This window comes from Cyprinodon tularosa, unplaced genomic scaffold (assembly GCF_016077235.1).
Source record: "Cyprinodon tularosa strain WSP-4 unplaced genomic scaffold, ASM1607723v1 ctg169, whole genome shotgun sequence".
Classification (NCBI taxonomy): Eukaryota; Metazoa; Chordata; class Actinopteri; order Cyprinodontiformes; family Cyprinodontidae; genus Cyprinodon; species Cyprinodon tularosa.
Genome location: NW_024038523.1, coordinates 605962 through 625909, shown reverse-complemented (window position 1 = coordinate 625909; position 19948 = coordinate 605962). Strand labels below are relative to the sequence as shown.

The 19948-nt window shown below is 39.6% G+C and overlaps 1 protein-coding gene across 2 annotated transcripts in view; it reads right to left on the bottom strand.

The window, feature by feature from the left end:
• afap1l1a (actin filament associated protein 1-like 1a) overlaps nt 1-19948 on the bottom strand; it is a 75164-nt gene that overhangs the window by 33342 nt on the left and 21874 nt on the right. The window contains exons 1-2 of one of the 2 annotated variants that reach the window (XM_038281253.1): nt 11251-11477; nt 771-896 (exon numbers count right to left, since the gene is read on the bottom strand). In XM_038281253.1, the coding sequence (XP_038137181.1) occupies nt 771-896; nt 11251-11281 (157 nt within the window). In that variant the 5' untranslated portion in view covers nt 11282-11477. Of the gene's footprint in view, nt 1-770; nt 897-11250; nt 11478-19948 lie in introns of those variants that run through there. The other variant, XM_038281254.1, reaches the window with a different exon arrangement.

The following is a 19948-nucleotide window of genomic DNA, read 5'->3' as shown; positions in this document are numbered from 1 at the left end:
CAGCCCAGCCACGTCCGCCGCCCCCCCCCGCCGCCCGCACCAGGCCCTGACACGCGGCCAGAGCAGCTCCGCCGCCCCGGCCCCCCACCACGCGCCGGCCATAGCCACTCCAGGCCCCCACCCGCCCCGCAGCCCCACCCGCCGCGATCAGCGGGAACAGAGCAGCCCCGCCATGCCTCCAGGAGGGAAAACCCACCCGAATACCTAGCCAGCGCAGCCAGCCCGCCCAGACCGGCCCCCCAACACTACCCCCGCCGGAGCCGCCCGGACCCCCACACACCAGCGGCGCGCCGCCAGCAGGACCCCCACCCAGCAGGCCCGCCCGCCCCCCGAGAAAACAGACATGCCAAACCCCCCAAAGGAAGAAGAAAAAAAAAAAAAAATTAAAACAATTGCAGTTCTTTTTGAAATAAAAAAACTGGCCTCAGGAAATTCATCGTGATTCACGTGGGAATCACACAGAAATCATGCAGGAAACCGTCCATTTCCAACCAGCGCCCACTGTACCCTCAAAGCTCAGCTGCTTGCCGCATTCCTCTCAACTTCGGAAATTGTTTTTTTTTTAATTACGCTTTGCTGCATTTCCTCTGACAATATGATTCTCTGTTATTAATGATTAATCACTGCCTACGAAGGAATATAACTGTTGATTTGAAGTATTTTTGGTGTTTTTCTTTTTTCCAAAGCAGTGTCTGGTTTTGTGATGCTCTTGTCATGCTAAGTGCTAATAATGCTAATACATGCTAATACTTGTCCGTTGGAAATCTGACCTGTTGTCTGGATCTGCTGTAGGAGGTTCCACACTGAGGTTTTCTTCTCCAGGGTGGATTTGCTAAGGTTCTCTTGGTCCAGCATCTTCAGCAGCAAACCCAGCTCCTTCACCAGCACCTCCACTGCTGCAAAGGGCCAGAGTGAAAGGTCAGGAGGTCATTGCATCAGTTTAGAAACAGAAGAAGAGGGCAAAGATCAGATGGACCAGTCTAAACAAACCCAAAGGATTTATTTAGGGTTTTCTCTGCTCTTTGATTGTATGTCACATTGCTTCACAGTGTAAGCCGTCTCAACACAGACACTCCCCTAAAGTCAGACCAGACTAAACAGAAACGAGGCTCCATAGTCAGGAAACACTTTTAATTGGTAATTGCCTCAATCAGTGAGTGCATCGTTGGTAGACTGAGCATATAACCATGATATGCAAAAATATTTTCCTTTACAGCTACATAGTCAGTTTATGAAAACCGTCCGAACCGTTCGGTTCGACTGTCTCGGTTCGGTCCGCGTGTGTTTCGTTCGGTTCATGCGCTGCTCCTTTTTCTCATAGGCGAAGCGTTTACACTCCAGAGCAGAAGGTGGCGGTACTGCGACCAAAGCCAACCACCAGTAGTAAACAAGAAGAAGAAGAAGCGAAGCAGCGTAGCCGGGTGTAGCAGGAAAAAAAATCAGTTGTTGTGGAGAATTGTGTGAGTATGGCGAGTGGGAAAGAACAGGAGTTGGAAGACGCGCCAGCAGCACTTTATAGGTCTGCTGTATGGGACCACTTTGCATTTAGAGTGACCTACGATGACGGCGGAAAGAAAGTGGTGGATAAAAGTGCAACAGTGTGCAAGCATTGTGCAACACGTTTTGTTTATGCTAACAGCAACACGACGAATATGTCAGGCTAACAATCAACATATACCGAACCGAACCGAAAACCGTGACCAAGAAACCGTGAACCGAACCGAACCGTGGAATTTGTGAACTGTTCCACCCCTAATAGTCACGTTGTATGCCTATAAGACCAAAAAAAATATATTTCATAATGAGAAAATAAAACAAATAAACGATTTATCAAATTAATCAGATTAATCGATTATTGGAATAATCATCAACTCATTTAGTAATCGATTGATCATTAGCTGGAGTATTTAAAACTCTTATAATGCCTTTAGCTGGCAGAGCAACCCACTTAGAGCAGTAATTATGCCAAAATAATAATATAAAAAAAAAAAAAAAAAAAAAAAAAAAATATATATATATATATATATATATATATATATATATATATATATATATATATATATATTCTGCCTTTAAGACAAAAATATTTTTTGTCCGTCAATATACTCCTTCAATTGTTCAAAAATATCCTCTTTCAGGAACTTTTTGTAATTAATTATTAATCAATTAGCATAAAAATAACAACAACAAAAAACCTTCAGAAAGACATTGATTGCAACCAGAGTGATTTACTGTTGTATAAATAAAAAAACAAAATGCGACTACCAGTAAGAGTAAAATTTATGCTTTTTGAGGTAAGTTTATGTTAATGCTGTTGCTGCTAAGCAGTCATCTTCCCTGCTGTTATATAATCTCCTATCATATTAATTTTGTACTCATTTTTTGGCCCAAGAGGCTAAAGCTAACAGCTAACAGCAAGAACAACTAAAGCTACGGCGGAGTTTTCTGTCCCAAAAATGTCAGATCTCCAAACCTCACAGTAATTGTTTAAAATTTAGTTTTATAAACTTTAAAGCCAAAGCTCCCTTCTTGCTATGGGTGGTTGTTTAACTGTGAAAAAAATGGTTTATTTACAGAGAAAATAGAGGAATATATGAATTGACACTTGTGATTCCCAATTTGACACACATAGTGAAAAAACGTGCAGAACGTTTTCAGGAAAATCTTTGTGCAGTACAAAATAAAGCATTGTGTCACTACCCGATCCGACCAGTAAGCACGATCCGTCCTGTGCATGCGCAAACAGAATAACTTTAGGGTAGGCGACACTTTGTTTTTCTTACTTTTTTTATTATTTTGTCTTTTTATGGTGGGGGTTTCTTTCAAATATTTTTGTATTTGCATAAATATTACATATTCTAAAATCAAAATAAAAGCAATTAATAGCCTTTCGACCGTTACTGTGACTGCTTTGAACATGTCTGATGATGACGTCACCTAATACAATGCAGAGAATGTAAAACGCATCCATTTCATCCAGAAAAGTCTTTAATATTTCCTATACAATGCAGTTAAGCATTCTATAATGTTTTAAGTATGTAAACAAATATTTTCAGTAGCGTTATTGCGTAGTTTTACGGCGATCTGGATCTTATTATTCTGTTAGCGCATGTGCAAGGTTAGTGACACTGCAGCATGCTTTACATTTTTATCACAGCTGAAAGTAACAAGCGCTGTACCCCCTGACTGGAAATGGCTGATACAGAAAAGAATAAAAACATATCATCATTATAAAAACAGATATTCTTTCACAATAGCCTGTGATGTTCCTATTTTTTCCAGATCGCTGCTGGTTCTGTATCCCTTGAAGCCTCATATTAAAAGATAGAAATGAGTCACATCATTTGTTGACTTGAAAGCCGGAGATGATGTCCATTCTTTTCTCAAACCAAAACTTAAACAAACGTCCTCCCTAACCCCCAGCTGCTGAATCTTCCCAGAAAGGTTTTGAAAGAGCTGCATGTGGTTCACATTCCTCTTTATCTTATCTTAAACCACAAGGAAGCGCCACGAGAAGAAAACCTACTGCTCGTCTCCTGCTTCCGTTTTGCCAGTCAAGGCCTTCCAGCGTTTACTCTTTATCCTTACATTTATTACCCGAGCTGCAGCTTGTCTACCACACCACGCCTGCAGAGTTCCCACTCCTTCTATCTCATTCCCTCACTCACTGCTCCAAATGGGCTCATTTTCACAGTCCAGTCGAGTTAGGCCCACTGAAGCGTGTGTCTCACCAGGGTCAGACACGGGACAGATGCTGCAAGGCTCTTTGTTCACTGGGCGGTCATACGGCAAAAAGAAATGCTGCACTGAACACACACAAATGTCCACACAAACATAGACAGACCTACATGGACAGAAAAACACAAGCAGGCTCGGTTTGTGTTTTTAGTGAGGTGTGTCTGTGTGACCTTTGGTCTGCAAAGTAAGGAAACTTTGGAAGGTATGGAGAACATATTCTAGCAGCTTTAGGCTCCAGGATGTTTCGCTCTGACAGAGAGATGCTTCATTTAATTACTACTGAGAAGCTGCCAATCTTCATAAGTTGGGAGTTTTACTCTTTGTCCTTTAAAGAAAAAGACTGGGTCACAATCAGAATACAAACTTCTCAAAGTACTTGAAGAATGAAATTATTACAACCTTTTCAATAAATGAAAAGTGTTTTAATTAAGAGTAATTTAATTTGAATATGCTTTACTGGAGGCATCCATGTTTGTCAAAGAACACCACTGCCACCTACTGGTTTGTGATGTCACGGTGCGGTATCGGTAACCTGACTCCGCCAGATGGATTTGCTCCGCATATCCATCTGGAAACCTTCCATTGAAGTAATTTTGGGAAGGGGCGAAAATACTGGTTAGCTGATTGGCCTATGTTGGTGATAGACGGGCCAAATAAACCAATCAGATCAACGAAGCATATGACGTACTAACAGAGCGACAACGAAAACACAACCACAAGCCAGGCTCAAGCCAATTGATAGATCAAACTCTTGCCCAAACCAGTCGGGAGGAGAGAAAAAACATATTTTCCTTTGAGAAAAGCCTCCAGAGCAGTGTTTTGCTCTTCTTTCAGTTAAGAGAAATACTCGATAGCCACGCTAATCTTAGTTTCGTCGGCTGAAGCCGCCATGTTCTTTAGACTCAACTGTCACGCTTCTCGTTGCGTCACACCTCAACCCGCCTCAAAGCCAACGCTGATTGGACGTTCGTTTGGTGAATGGCTCCAAATTTTCTTTAACGGAAAGTAGCCAGACTGATCTGCGAGTGAAACCTTGAAAGCCCGCGAGATCAGGATGGTCTCACGAGGCTACGGTATCGGCTGTTGATCAAGTCCCAGTGCTGTATCTGGTGTTTGTCCCAACACGCTATTATCCATGATGCTGACGACCACTGCACTATGCGAAGCAGAGAATAACAGGGTAATGACGTGTTTTTTCTCTGGCCAGAAGTTCAATGGAAAATCCTCCTTCTTCAATCCAACGACGAACCCGTCCGTGGAGGATCAGGAATGGGAAAGGTGAAATAACTAATTTGCTTTCCCTTTTACGAGATGTATTCCAACATCCAGCTGCCATGCACGTGGGCATTGTCAGTTTCACTATAGCTCTGGTGAATTTCAATGGTGAAGTCCTCTGGAAATCTTCAATAATTGTTGTTGATTGCAGATGTGTCTAGTAGTTCCCATTGATTTAGCTTGTAAAGCGGGGAGAATGGCGCTAGGCTTACCGCACCGTGACATCACTGCCGGAAGATGGCAGGAGGGAGGGGTTACTATATTTGGGCAAAAATGGCCGCTCCCAGACAAAGTGTTTGCGACAAAAAAAAAATATATTTTTTACTGATTAATGCTTGATTCATTAAATCACCACGAACCTCTTAGTTTTAGGTATAGATAATGACCCATAGGTTATTTCTTGCTGACCAGACTTTTCCTTTACAGCCCCACTCCCTAAAAACAGACATAGTTTCCTCAGGCGGGTCTTCCTATGGGCTCAACAATGCTCTGCCATGGCTACAGTCAACATCTACAGCCGGCATGTGTTTGTCTGTTTCTGTTTAAAGACACTGCTTTCCACCTTAGTGTGGTTTCCTTCCATTGTAATAAACAGTCAGAGAATTGGGCATGAGGAATTAATTCACGCAGGGACTTGGAATGCCTCCTCGTTAAGATCCCATTCATCCAGTGGAAAGAAGGAAGTGGAGTTTAGCGGGGAGAGGAAGTTGGCGTTAGGTGGGACGTCTTTAACTGGTGAATGTTGACCTGCTGCCAGCTGCTCCAGCTGTTTAGATCCTGGCTTTGGCTCAGCACTGGACTTCCCCTAACCGGGCGAAAGACAAAACCTCTTCCACAGCATGAGTCACTGAAATATATACCACTCAGCACTAAATCAAACATAACACTGAAATGAAAGGAGTGCTTTTCAGGGATCTGGCATGAAACTAGAGCCCGCAATCATAAATCTGTTTGACCATTTACAGTAGACCCCTGCTTTTGAAAGCTGATTATCTAATTTCAAAATGAAAAAAAAATGGACGTTTGCCAAAATAAGAAACGAGGAATGTTCTGTGGTATCTGCCATGTGGGGCGTTTAAGGCCACTTCTAAAATGCTGTTTACATCATGATTACCTTTAGTACTGGTTCCAATCCATCTAAAACATTACATAATCCCTTAAACCTATAGAACAACTGTTTATTCATTTGAAATATCTTCTTTTGCTGCATTTAATTGACCCTGAAAGTCAGAAAACAGATCCAAGAGTTTCCCCTGCTTTATATGGATGTTGGAAATCTGCTGTGGTGCAAACCGCCTTGGAGTATAAAGCCACAACAGCTAGTTAGAAAATATTCAAATATATACAAACTTCAGACCAAAGTATTCTGGACCGAAGTCCAAAGACTTGGACAGTTTGCATGCACTAAAGCCAGAAATTAGATAAGTGCGTTAAAAGTGTCAACTGACGATCATCTATTGATAAAATGTTGCTGTACCATAATGTTCGGACTATAAGCCGCAACTTTTTCCCGATTCTTCGACCTTATATAACAATGCGGCTTATCTATGGACTTTTACAGCTAACAGCCACTAGGGTAATACCTAAATCTATGGATTTTACCATCCACCATGTTGACGTGACATTTGCTTCAACACACAAGTACGGTAGCCACACGCGTGCGTACTTGTCCTCCGAAAGCAGACTTCTACCACGAGTGGTACGAGACAGATCGACAGCGAGAAAGACGGACATTGCACTAAATTGTAACAGTTAACGTATGCAAACATGCAAATTGAGTTGAATTGTTAATAAATAGGAGCTTCCCCAAACAGTTGCCTCTTTCCCGACAATCCTCTCTTTGCACGAACCATATGGTAATTAAAGATAAAAAAACCTTATAGTCCGGTGCGGCTTGTATATGTACAAATCATGCAATTTAGCTTCTGCGGCTTATATTCAGGTGCGGCTTACAGTCCGAAAATGACGGTACTTCTGCTGTACATTGCCTTTAAAGGCTTCACAAATCTTAAGCTGTGTGATTAAAGATCAGTCATCAGTTGGACGTTTTCTCAACCAGATTGTAGTTCATTCTGTGGTATTAATGCATGTCTAATTTTTATGTATAAAGCCAAAAAGAAGCATGGCAAATGCCTGTCATGGTTCCTTCAATAAATAAAGTAAAAAATAAATAGTAAACCAGCGGCAGTGTTGTGCCTGAACGCGTTCATTGAACGAAAGTTCATGAACTCGTTCATATTTTGGGCGAACGTGAACTGAACGTACTGCATTATTGCCTGATGAACGTTATTGTGAACTCGTTCATTCTGGTGTCTGTGAACGGCACGCTCTCTCAGTTCAGCTCCGTTCAATAGGTTGCCAGATTTCTATAGAGTCCTCCAGGCGAAACCCCGGCTAAATCACACCGTAAACAAGCCTTAATATGTAGCGGGAAAAACACCCAATCTGGCAACACCAGCTACCAGTGTCGTAGCCTACAGCTGCGTGCGTCATCAAAACAAAATGCAGCGTGGAAGCAACAGCAGCGTGGAGGCGACTTAAAACAGGTTTATGACCAGGTGGTCGGTGAAGATGATGGCAACAAGTTTCAGTAAAAAAGTAAAAAAAATCCGCACTTCAGTAACCTTAAATTCCTACCTCAGCCTGGTCCCTCAGTTTGTGTTAGTAAAATCTTCTTGAGCGGAGGTCTTCAACGGGGGATCCGCGACCCCTAGGGGGTCTACGGAGGTACTGCATGAGGGTCTGCATGGTTAGTTGATATTTTTATATTCCCCCCCTGCAATTTTTTCCCCCACTAATTGAAATGTCTTTAAATACTCATTAACATGAAATCAACACACTGTAGTAAACAGATAAATGGAGGCAGAAGATGTCTTTCAGTCATCAATGCACACATTCAGCGACACACAGGAGCTCTTTCAAGCTGGGCACCGTTTCCTTCACAACAACCAGGAATCAGAATCAGAAAAACTTTAATAATCCCAGGGAGAAATTAATTTCTTTACATTACTCCATCTGTAATAGAGTGACTATAGGACACAATTTCATACAATATATATAGTTAGGGGGTCCCCGCTCCATCTCGCCATCAGTTTGGGGGTCCTTGGTCTGGAAAACATAGAAGAGCCCTGTTCTTGATGGTTTTACTATCCATGTAACTTGTTTGTTAAACCTGCCTGGTATAATTTTCCAGGATTGCAGTATTCCTTTTTAGTATGTATTGAAATGGAAAAAAAAAAAAAAACATTTGCACCTTAAAGACTACTTTCCTATTTTTCTTTTAATAATTACTCATAAAAAAGACCATTCAAGCAGCACATTTTTCCTGATGTTTTTGAGAATATACTGTAGGGGTGAAAGCTGCAGCTGCTACTAGTGTGAAGTGAATGGACAGCAACAAAGCGTTAAAGCAACAATGGGGAAATGCTGTCCCCTCAATGCTAATGTAAACCCTGGTTGGATAAGGATTCAAAACTGGATATGAAGATGAAATCTGACGCACAGTTTCAGAGTTACAACTGATAAAATAATTGCTGTCTGTGGTTCTACAGTAGGCTATGGTGTAATTGAGCAATATATGAAAAAAAAAAAAAAAAGAACTATGAACTAGTTCGTTTTTTGGAATTGTGAACTATGAACTGAACTAGTTCATTTTAAAATGTGTGAACTGAACTTTGAACTAGTTCACGTAGAAAGAGAACTTTCCCAACACTGACCAGCGGTACATTTACACTGCCGCTGCTCTGTCAGATGAACATACCCATAGTCAATACCCCTTTAGTTTTGTATGACAAATTAACTTAAAAGTACCTCAACAGGGGTGTATCCCTTTAGTCATGTACAAAAAACAATTTCATTACTTACTTTTTGGCGTTTTTCGAAGCATATGGCGATCTGAACTTAAATTGTTTTGTTTTTGCAAAAACCTAACGGGATAAATGCAAATCTGCTATCTTGCGCATGCATATTGACTATAGATATGCTGGTCTGATGGGATTTGCTCAACTGACAGAACACCGGATAGTCCAGGAAACTTGGCGCAGTTTACTTTCACACAGCCAAACAACATCATGAGGTTAAAACGGATCGTTTCAGGGTCACTATTGGTCCAACATTTCACTAGTCAGGTAGAAAAATGGTGCAAATCAGAAACTTTGCCCTATGAAGCTTTTTAAACAACCTTTTTAAGAGCTTTTTGTTTGTTTTTCATTTTCTTCTTCTTCTACCTAAACAGTTACACAATCTTTTCCTGCTTCCTGTTGCCCAGATAGACATTCATGAGCCCAGACAGACTTTTCAGGGGTTCTGGATCAGGTTCTTACTGGCATGAACACCTAAATAAAACAGGATGATAAAGTTAAGTGTGTTGAAGTTTGGCCTGAAAGTACTGTACCTTTTATATTTACGTTTGTTTAGATTCAGTCAAAGTTATTTCGATTTTGCAATACTGAGATAAAGTCCAAAACAACTGTGAAACAGCCCTTGCAGCTTAACCCCCAGTTAAAATACCTTTGTTCTTGGGTGCAGTCACTAAGAAGTCTTTATTTGTTGACTCTGTCAATAACACCAGAAATCTGGGTGTTTGAAACGGGATTTCAACCCATTTCCACAAAGCTGAATTTTATGGGATATTTTTACAACCCTAAAAACAAATATTAGCGAATAGAATCAGATACCAGCATTTCTTGCATATGCATTTTGAATCTAAATAACTTTAACTGAGCAAAAATCAAATGCAGCATTATAAAACGTAGCACTGGTGGATAATAAAGAACCAGATATTTAACTTCTGAGGTTTGAGAGGCACTTTAAATGTTTAAGATTTACAAAGCTAGAAGGAAAGAAAAAAATGCATGAATTTGAAAAGTTTTACTCAATGCTGTAGGAATTCTAATTATGGCCAGTTATGGAGGGAATTTTGCTCCATTTTCTTTGCAAGCAAAAGAATATGTTTTGTAAATGAAAATTTTAAAAAGGTATCTGAAAAAAAACAAAAAGGTTTTGGGGGTACAGAGGTAGTGATCGCATGACCCATCTTCAGAGGCTTTGGTCCTCAACATGGCTGTTGCAATATTGAGACCCAGCCTGTTGACATTTGCTGCATGTCTTCCCCTCCCTTTCATCTAATTTCCTGTCTGCATACTTTCAAAATTAATAAAAACTAAAGGCCACAAGGAACTAAAAGCTTTGAAAGTTTGAAAGAAATTTGGTTATCTCAAAGAAAATATGATCTGTAAAAGTTACGGTAGTTTGAAAAGAATGCAATTTGTAAAAATCAATCTTAAAAAGTGAACAGAAAATATGAAAATATTACATTTCTAAAAAAAAAAAAAAGTACATTTGTAGAACAAATTAAAAAAATTTAGAAAACAAGAGAGTTACTCTCAAAACCTTAACCCTTTTTTTTTATTATTAAAAGCTTTTCAAAGGTCTCTGCTTGCAGCAATAATGGGACAAACTTCACTCCGTAGTTATAGCTCATTACACTTGCTGCACCGTTGCTGCAAAGCAGCATTCCTTGATCATGGTCCAAAACTCTACATAGCCCAGTGGTGTTAGTGAGTGGAAACACATTGGCCAGAGAAACGGTTTGGTAAACACCACGACCAGGACCTTTAAAAGGACCTTCCAGTTGAAGCTTATTGTTTTTTTGTTGTTTAAACTCTGCAGGGGATGAAGGGTGGGGGTGGGTGGAGGTAGTGGGGTGGCGGGGGGTAACACAAGTTCAGCACCTGTGCTAACATGTCCGAAGAACTTTGATGAGAACAATAATGTGACCTCAACTGGGTGCACATAGGTATAGGTTTTTTTCTTTCTACTCTTCTGTTACGCTAAACGACTTCCCTCATGCTGGGATAAGCTTCCACTCCATGCAATGCAAACACAAACATCATCACAGTGAGTCAAAAGTCCCAGATTTCTGTGATCCCGGAGATCAGATCTGTTTCACAACATCTCCTCCTGCATCCCATCCAGTAGATCAGCTCACACCCACACAGAGACTTTGGCAATTAAGCCAATAAACTGGTTTTTGTTTGCATGTGGATTCACAGTACATTCAAATCATTCACCTTGTAGGTATTCAAGCAAAGTGATGTGTCCTTTTTAATTCTCTCTGAATACTTTAAGTATGACTAATGTAATCCCAGAGCTTTTTAAAAAAAAAACATAATTTGTCATTTCACTTTAAAATCCTGTAGCTGTAGTTGTCTGATAGATCATTTTAACAAAACTCACCCTCAACAGCAATGGATGAAAGTCCCACCATTCTGCAGGATTAAGCAGGAAACAAACCAGCTTGATTACATACAAAATAACTGCAAAAAAAAAACTTATATTTGTATTCCTCTGCCAGAGCTTCCCAGCCTCTCTCTGTCCAATGAAGCCGTTATACTAGAGTTAAGCTGGTCGGCTGAATTCGCACTCCCTTTACCTCTCCCTTCCTCCATCTGATCTGTTATCTCCCTCCACCTCCCTCTCTTTACCCTCCTCTTTTCCTTTTGGGGGGTAGGGAGACGGTGGAGCGGTGTGTGTTTGTGTGTGTGGGTAAGCCTGCTCTCCACTGTAATCCTGGGGATTGTATAGCACCTGGGAAAGGCTTGCTGTGTAAACACACATGCCGACTAATAGCTAACCCGCATTCTTTATTCTCTCACATTCTTTCACCTGAAACTAAAGTTTTACAGATCAACCATTCTAACAAGATGCCCACCGTCAAGAAAAAGTTTAAAAAAGACAATATTTTAGGCAGTGCAACTCCTTAATAAAAAAAAAATGAAATAAATCATCACAAGCTTTTCTTTCCCACAGCTGAAAATCTATATGTTGCAAGTATTGTTTTAGAATATAAAAGCTCAAACGTGAAACGTTAGAGTGATTTCAGCAGAGTGGAGGTAGAGGTGAGGTTTCAGAGTTCCACGTGGATGACTTGTTACCCTGAGGCGGTTCAAGTGCCCCGAACATGATGAAGCATGCTGCCCTCAGTCATTCACTGCACAAACAATCCTCAAAACTACACACTCCAACACACAACCATATGCACCACAACATACAAAGGGTACATAGTTGATCTCTGTCCGTACAGTGGGATTTTATCGTCATAAAAAGAGCTACATCAAAGATGGTGGGGGCCCCCATGTTTCTTCTATTTTAAGTTTAGCTTATAACTTTTTTTTTATCCTTTTTTTAATAATGTTTTATTAAAGTAATACAAGAGGGGAAATTGGATTATTAACTCTAATGCTATGTTCAGACCGCACGCAACAGAGGCAGCAGAAGCAGCTAGTTTACATGCAAAGTCAATGGTTTACAGTAAAGGTTCTGTAGCGCGTCTGAGCAGCTGAAGCAACGCCTCATGAGCTTCGAAGTATTTGACGCGCGAGACGCACTTAAGAAGCAGCAGATCCTGGAGTTGGAAAATCTTTTGCTGCTCGACGCGCCACATCTACCAATCAGTGAAGCTGATCTGGGAGCTGGCAGGGAGACAGACACAGCGCTGCTGATGCAGAGCGCTATGATCAATCCTCAGAAACAGTTTATTAACGCCTAAATTAACTTAAAATGTTGAAACCTGCCGTCAAAATATGTTAAATTTTATTATTCTGATGCCTGCAGTTTGGATCACGCTAACAAAAACGCTAATATCTACTTTTAGCCGCTGCAAAATGTAGCTAAAAAACGCGAAGAGGCGAGCGGGCCAGAGGCTGCTGTTTAAGGGGATTCCCAGTGACAACACTCAGCCGGTGTAAGGGGGTCTGAGCGGCTCATTACATAGGTAATAACATCTTATTACATACACTGTTATTACCTATACATATTTGCTATTATTTTACATTTCATGGGTCTAAAGTAGCTGAAAGTCTTGAAGGAAAGTACTGCCTTCTAAGACAGACTGAGTTCTGACATTTAACTAGGTGACAAAAAAAGTCTCAGCTTATTTTAAGAGGTGAGGGCAGGGGAGGACAAATGGGACATCTTAAAGTCATAGGGAAACAGCCATTCTAACTGTAGCACTTCTGAATTCTGCCGAGTGGCGCATGACTTTACATGAGTGAATAAAGCGAATTTGAGTGGTCACTTATCAAGAGGGCGGGATTGTTGTGGTGGAAGGTTCGCAAGCACGTTTGATCGTGGCTGGTTTCTCAGAGGCATTGTTGCTAAACAGTTAGCAACTTAGTGCTAGTAGGTTCCCAATGGGAAATTATAATGTGAACAAGTAGCACTAAATTGGTGACTTAGAAACGACACCGTCAAGGAACGCTATGGACAGTGGAAATGATTTCCCTGCAACTTTAAAAAATTACTTTCGTAGAAATTAATTACCAATAAAACAAGTTATTCTACTTGTAAAAAACGAAAGGTTGTTGTTGACACGAAGTTAAAATTAGTGTAGCCTAACATGGCCGGCTGACCGAGCTAAAACACGCTAACCTGTTAGCTACTAAGTACAGCTAGCCAGAGCTAGTAGCCAGGATGCTTCCTAGCTCCAATTTAGCTTAGGGACCTACTGGTGTTCCTAGCTAGCGTTAAGAAATATACGTCTGCCCACAAGGATTCGCCTGATTGGCACCTAACGAAGTTTAACAAAAATAAAATATTTCTTCATGGTTACTCTGTGAGGCACACGCTAATGTCTAGACCTTCACGTGTTTTAGGTTTATAACAGAGAGCCTTAGCCCTTACGTATATTTGTGTAACTTTTGTTTCTGTAGTTCTTTTTGAAAAGGCTAAGGATGGTTAGCCTACACTGAAGTATGCTGGTTAGCATACTTCAGTGTAGCAGGCTGTTGTGTTAAACAAGGTCGGCTTTACGCCAAAAATACGACCTTTGACGGACGTCTGGGCTTCCTCTACAGCGCATTTCTGCACAGACGATGGTGCTGCTGAAACTGGAATGGTTTGAATTTTAATAAGTGTTACAGAAACAGTGTTTTAAAAGGAAAAGTCCGGTCAGCAAGGAACAATCAATGGATCATTTTCTATATCTAAAACTAATATGTTCTCAGTGATTTGATGAATTGAATGTTAGCCCGTAAAAGAAAGCAATAATTTTTGTCGCTATCACTGAGTCTGGGAGCGGCCATTTTTGGCCAAATATAGTAACTCCTCCCTCCTGCCATCTTCCAGCAGTGACGTCACGGTGCGGTAAGCCTAGCGCCATTCTCCCAGCTTTACAAGCAAAATCAATGGGAACTACTAGACACATATGCAATCAACAACAATTATTGAAGATATTCAGAGGACTTCACCATTGAAATTCACCAGAGCTATAGTGAAACTGACAATGCCCACGTGCATGGCAGTCAGGTGTTGGAATACAAAGTGAAAAAAAAGAGTTATTTCACTTCTCCGATTCCTGATCCTCTACGGACGGGTTCGTCGTTGGATCGCCAACTTGAAGAGGGAGGATTTGCCATCGAACTTATGGCCAGAGAAAAAACACATAATATGTAGCCAACATTTGGAAGAAGAATGTATTCAAGATGACTTGGATAATAGCGCGTTGTAACAAACACCAGATACAGCACTGGGACTTGATCAACAGCCGATACCGCACCGTGACGTCACAAACCAGTAGGTGGCAGTAGCGTTCTTTGACAAACATGGAACACGTTCAAATGAACACTACTCCTAATTAAAAACACTTATCATTTATTGAACAGTATTTAATAATGTCATATTTAAAGTACTTTTCCTCTACCTTTTTTCCCTCTCCCTTCCTTGGAGGAACCTAGACCAAAAGATTTGTCTCTTTCAGGTCTAACACACTTTTAAAATATACTGCTATTACACCTACTTTGAGTTTTTATGCTTCTACCTCTTCTTTAAACTATCCAAAACTATATCTGTTCCTAAATACAAATGTATTTGTCTTCAACACAGATTGTCTGCATTAACCTTCCTCTGGTGATTCTGTACCAACGCTGTTCCAACTCAACAGATGTACAACATTTAAAAATTGTTAAATAGGGGGGTTGCACATTCTGAGTGATGTTGAACTGTTTCCAAAAATCTAATTGTACAAAAGCCAGATCTTCCTTGAGGGAAGGTACAAGCCTCAAGGAACCGGCACACCCTGTAATGCTTGGTCATGGTCGGACAAACCGCTGCTATATGTGACTGACTGTGAACTCTGACCTCCCAAATGAAACTGTGACACCCACACCCCCGTTGTCCAACGGGAAAGCAGCACTAAAATTAACATGCATCTGTAAAATTCACACCCTTTTATTTCACATCACAGGGATATTGAGGTAATCTCAAATATTTTTAAAACTACATTAAAGATTTGAGTTTGAAGTACTGTAGATAATTGTGATTAATTTAAAGTATAAGAAGCTCAAACAACATAAAAGGAGAATGGTAGTTTATTTTGTATTTGTTTAAGAAAGATGCTGCGGGAACCTACAAAATCACACCCTTAGCTATTGTCTTTGGACATGTACACACAAATTCTTCTAAACCTGATATGACATGAAAGAACTCAGCAGGTTGGTGATCTTGCGGTGTCCAGAAACAATGTGTGGGAGTCTTTGTCAGCTGAAAAATATTACCCTGCTACTTTTTGTTTTGTGAGCAGGCAAAATATTATCTCAGGCTAAGTGAGTCATGGGAGAGAGTTTTCTGCAAATTTGAAAACAGAGGGGTTTTACTCAGTACCACCATATAGTTATATAACTGAGACGTTAAAGGATGATTATTAGAATTCCTTTAACTAATTATAATCACGTTAGAATATCGGGTAACTTTGTCTTCAGTCATCTGGGTTTGAAGTAGTAGAGTCAACATTTGTTAGTGTTTAGAGCTGTTTTTTTGACCTCATTCCTTTCCTAAAAATATCAAAAACTCTTACCCTGAGCGATCTCTGTAGCTAGCTTCTATAGACTTGGGCTGCTGGAGGACATAGGGACCCCTTACCATTGCTCTGCTACCATTGCTCTACTTATTCTACCATTAAAAAAGGTCGGAATACATAAGAATTCAATGCTTTTTATGTTAATTTCTTGAAATTAATATATGTGATATATTCTTTCCCTCCCATTTAGCTGTTAATCACTTTGTTTTAGTCTATGATGTAAAACCTCAATACGATATGTATGTTGGTGGTTCTTACTTGGCAAATTCTTCAAAGATATAAGTGGTTTAAACACATTCGCAAAGCTTGCTATGGCTATAGATGATGTCTGCAGGGAGATATTAAGGCAGATATTTTTAAGTGAATCATAACCTTATCACACTCTTTCACCGTGCATAGATTAGAGAGATTAATGTAGACACCATGCAGAGAAAAGGGAGGTAAACCAGACATTCTTGCAGTTTTCAGTTGTATTAAGACATGTGCCAAACCATGTCTCCTCTCAATAACCTTTGCTCTACCATGATGAAATGCTCTCCTGGTGTACTCCTCAGATTCATGGCATTCCCCAAGGGTGACGTTTCCCTTCTCTTCTGCGTGTTGTCAACATGTCTGGGCATCTACAGGACTGATAACTCCACCGCACACAACAAGTAAATAGAGACAGACGATGCTGCTTGATTGAAAAGATAATGCATAACAATTTAAGGACTGCAGCTGGGACTGGATGGTCATTTTCTGGCAGTTTACGTCATCAGCATAGCAGAAGTAGATCTACAGATATAGAGTTTACACTCATTACGAAATTATTATGAGCATCTTCTGAAACTTGCAATGCAATTTATTGAGAAACCATATTGGTTGTGTACAATCTTAGTCCATGATGTACGGAAGAGGATTAGGGCCACTGAAAAAAAAAAAGTTAACTGATTTTTTTATGTTATTTCACTTTAACATGGGAAAAAAAGTCAGAATTCTGACTTTTTACTCAGAATTCTGACTTTAATCTCAGAATTCTGACTTTAATCTCAGAATTCTGACTTTTATCTCAGAATTCTGACTTTTATCTCAGAATTCTGACTTTTTTTCTCAGAATTCTGACTTTTTTTCTCAGAATTCTGACTTTTCCCTCAGAATTCTGACTTTTCTCTCAATTCTGACTTTTTTTCTCAGAATTCTGACTTTTATCTCAGAATTCTGACTTTAATCTCAAAATTCTGACTTTTTTTCTCAGAATTCTGACTTTAATCTCTAAATTCTGACTTTTTTTCTCAGAATTCTGACTTTAATCTCAGAATTCTGACTTTTTTCTCAATTCTGACTTTTTCTCTCAGAATTCTGACTTTAATCTCAGAATTCTGACTTTTTTCTCAATTCTGACTTTTTCTCTCAGAATTCTTACTTTAATCTCAGAATTCTGACTTTAATCTCTTTAATCTTAATGTAGATGGGCACCATGAAGGAAGAGATGGTGGAGCACTCAGCTTCACTGACAAAGATGTGAGTTGTTTGAGGTGGCCAGTGACACATTGGTGGAAAATGACGAAATTAGGACACTTTTTATGTGCTCGATGGGTCCCTCATTAATGGAGGAGCAGAAGGTCATTAAAACAAGAGAGCTAGTCTCTAAAACAGACATGGCGGTGACCTGATGCTAACATATTTGTTAGCTGTCAGAAATCTGAGATTAAAGTCAGAATTCTGAATTTTTTCCCATATTAAACTGAAATAAAATTTTAAAATCAGTTAACTTTTTTTCTTTTCCAGTCCTAATCCTCTTCAGTCATGATGTCTATATGAATGCTGGAAAAAAAAACAATCAAATGGTCAAAACCGTATCATGTTAATATTTCAACAGTATCAAATCCAGAGCCAAATAGTGTCAAAACTGACTATTTAACACTGATTAACAGTTATTTTTTTTATTTTTTCATGATATCATAGCTTTCAACCCTATCTAGTGCATAGCATCTAGTTGTAATCAGCACTTTCCTCTGCAACGCATAGTTTTAGCTCCTTCAGCTTCAGCATCTGCTTACCTCTTCTAAATTATTTTGTGCTGTACCGCAAAACGCTCAAATTCATTATAGATAAAACATCGACAGCACATTTTTTTTATTAAGGTAACTTTGAAAGTGCTGAGAAATAATGTACCACCTGAATCTGGTTACACGACTGGATTGTGCAAGAATGACCAACGCTGTTGAATAAAACCAAATTTACATAAACGTTGCAAAATATTGAATCTTTCTGTTCCTGGCTTCATCACTGTTTACATTACAAACAGACAGAACTTGTGAGATGCAAGATTTTGGTATAACTTATCTAAATTTCAAAAGCAATGCACACACATTTCGCATGCAGATACTATTTTCCTTCGTGCATAAAGGCAAACATTCTAACACTTGAAAGGTAATCAATGAAAATGACTGATGGTAACTGCTTAAGTCATTGCAATATTCTGCAATAAGATCACAGTCAGATGTTTTCCCTGAGGCCTGGGATCTGAATTTGGACAAAGCTGGATTCTATCTAGATGTATATGAACGTGCTTTGTAGACTGTTGAGCTGCCATTTTATTTGACTGGCACAATATTAAAGTTTTTTTTTATGGTTTTCTTAACTGTTGAAAAAGAGCTATTATGTCCAGTTCCAGTGGCCTCTTTATAAGTTTGTAATTGTTTGTTTAACGGTTAAACGCACTATGAAGTCAGAGTTCTCCCAAAAGTGCACGTGCTTGATAAACGCTCATATAAGCCGTTTTATTTAAAACACGCACATGTAGATTACTCTCCATTACCATGACGCTCCAATACATCAAAGCCATGATCATAATCCTTCTCTGCGATCTTTCGCTGTTTCTATGCACACGTCAACTTTTGTCTCTTGAGAGTGGAACCAACCTGAGAAAATAAGCTTCCTGTGATTGGCTACTTTTCAACAAAGCCAACCTCTTGAGACAGTTGCGGCTAGTAGCTGTCACTACCCGATCCGTCCCAGAAGCACGATCCGTCCTGCGCATGTGCTAACAGAATAACTTATGGGTAGGCAATACTTTGTTTTTCTTATTCCATAAAAGTAAAAAAAAAAAAAAAAAACAATCCACTGGACTTTGTTTCCAAGTTTGAAGACGTTTCGCTTCCCATCCAGGAAGCTTTTTCAATGGGTTGACGTTAGGGGTTTTTACCACTTGCCCAGAAACAATTTTTACTTGCCCAGTATAATGTTTGATAAATATAGATCCTAATATTCATTTTTGTATATATATCAATGAAACATGTTTGTTTTATAAAGGTTTTCTGTAATTCAGTATTTTTTAAGTTTCCAGGTTCCTGGTGTGTATCTGCATGCGTCAGATAATGAACTCAAGCCTACATTACCGTGTTAACATGCTTTTCAATCCTTCCTGCACATTCTTTTCAAACTAAACTTTGCTTTAAACTGTTGTGTGCTTGGAAAAATATAAATTGTAATGTTAAAAATCTAAAAAAAAACTTGACAGGTTAAAAACTTACTACTACTACTCACCAATTTAACATGTTTAGCTCTATAACATTTAAATGCACCACTCCAATGTCTAAGAGAAAAAAATTTAATGAACATTTTTAATGTATGACCTGCATCACTGTACAGAAGACTGCCATATAATAGAAATATTTACACTGTGCGCATACAATTAATAATATTATTTTCCTAATCCCTGACTGATCATTTTTAATCTAGTGTGTATTATAGTATAGATTAAATTCATCATCCAGCTGCTGCTCTGCAGAATTATCTCCCCAAGAGCTGAATCACTAACCTGACTCCGCCAGATGGATTTGCTCTGCATATCCATCTGGAAACCTTCCGTTGAAGTAATTTTGGGAAGGGGCGAAAAATACTGGTTAGCTGATTGGCCTATGTTGGTGATAGACGGGCCAAATAAACCAATCAGACCAACGAAGCATATGACGTACTAACAGAGCGACGACGAAGAGGAGCCAATTGATAGATCAAACTCTTGCCGAAACCAGTCGGGAGAAGAGCAAAAACATCTTTTCCTCTGAGAAAAGCCTCCAGAGCAGTGTTTTGCTCTTC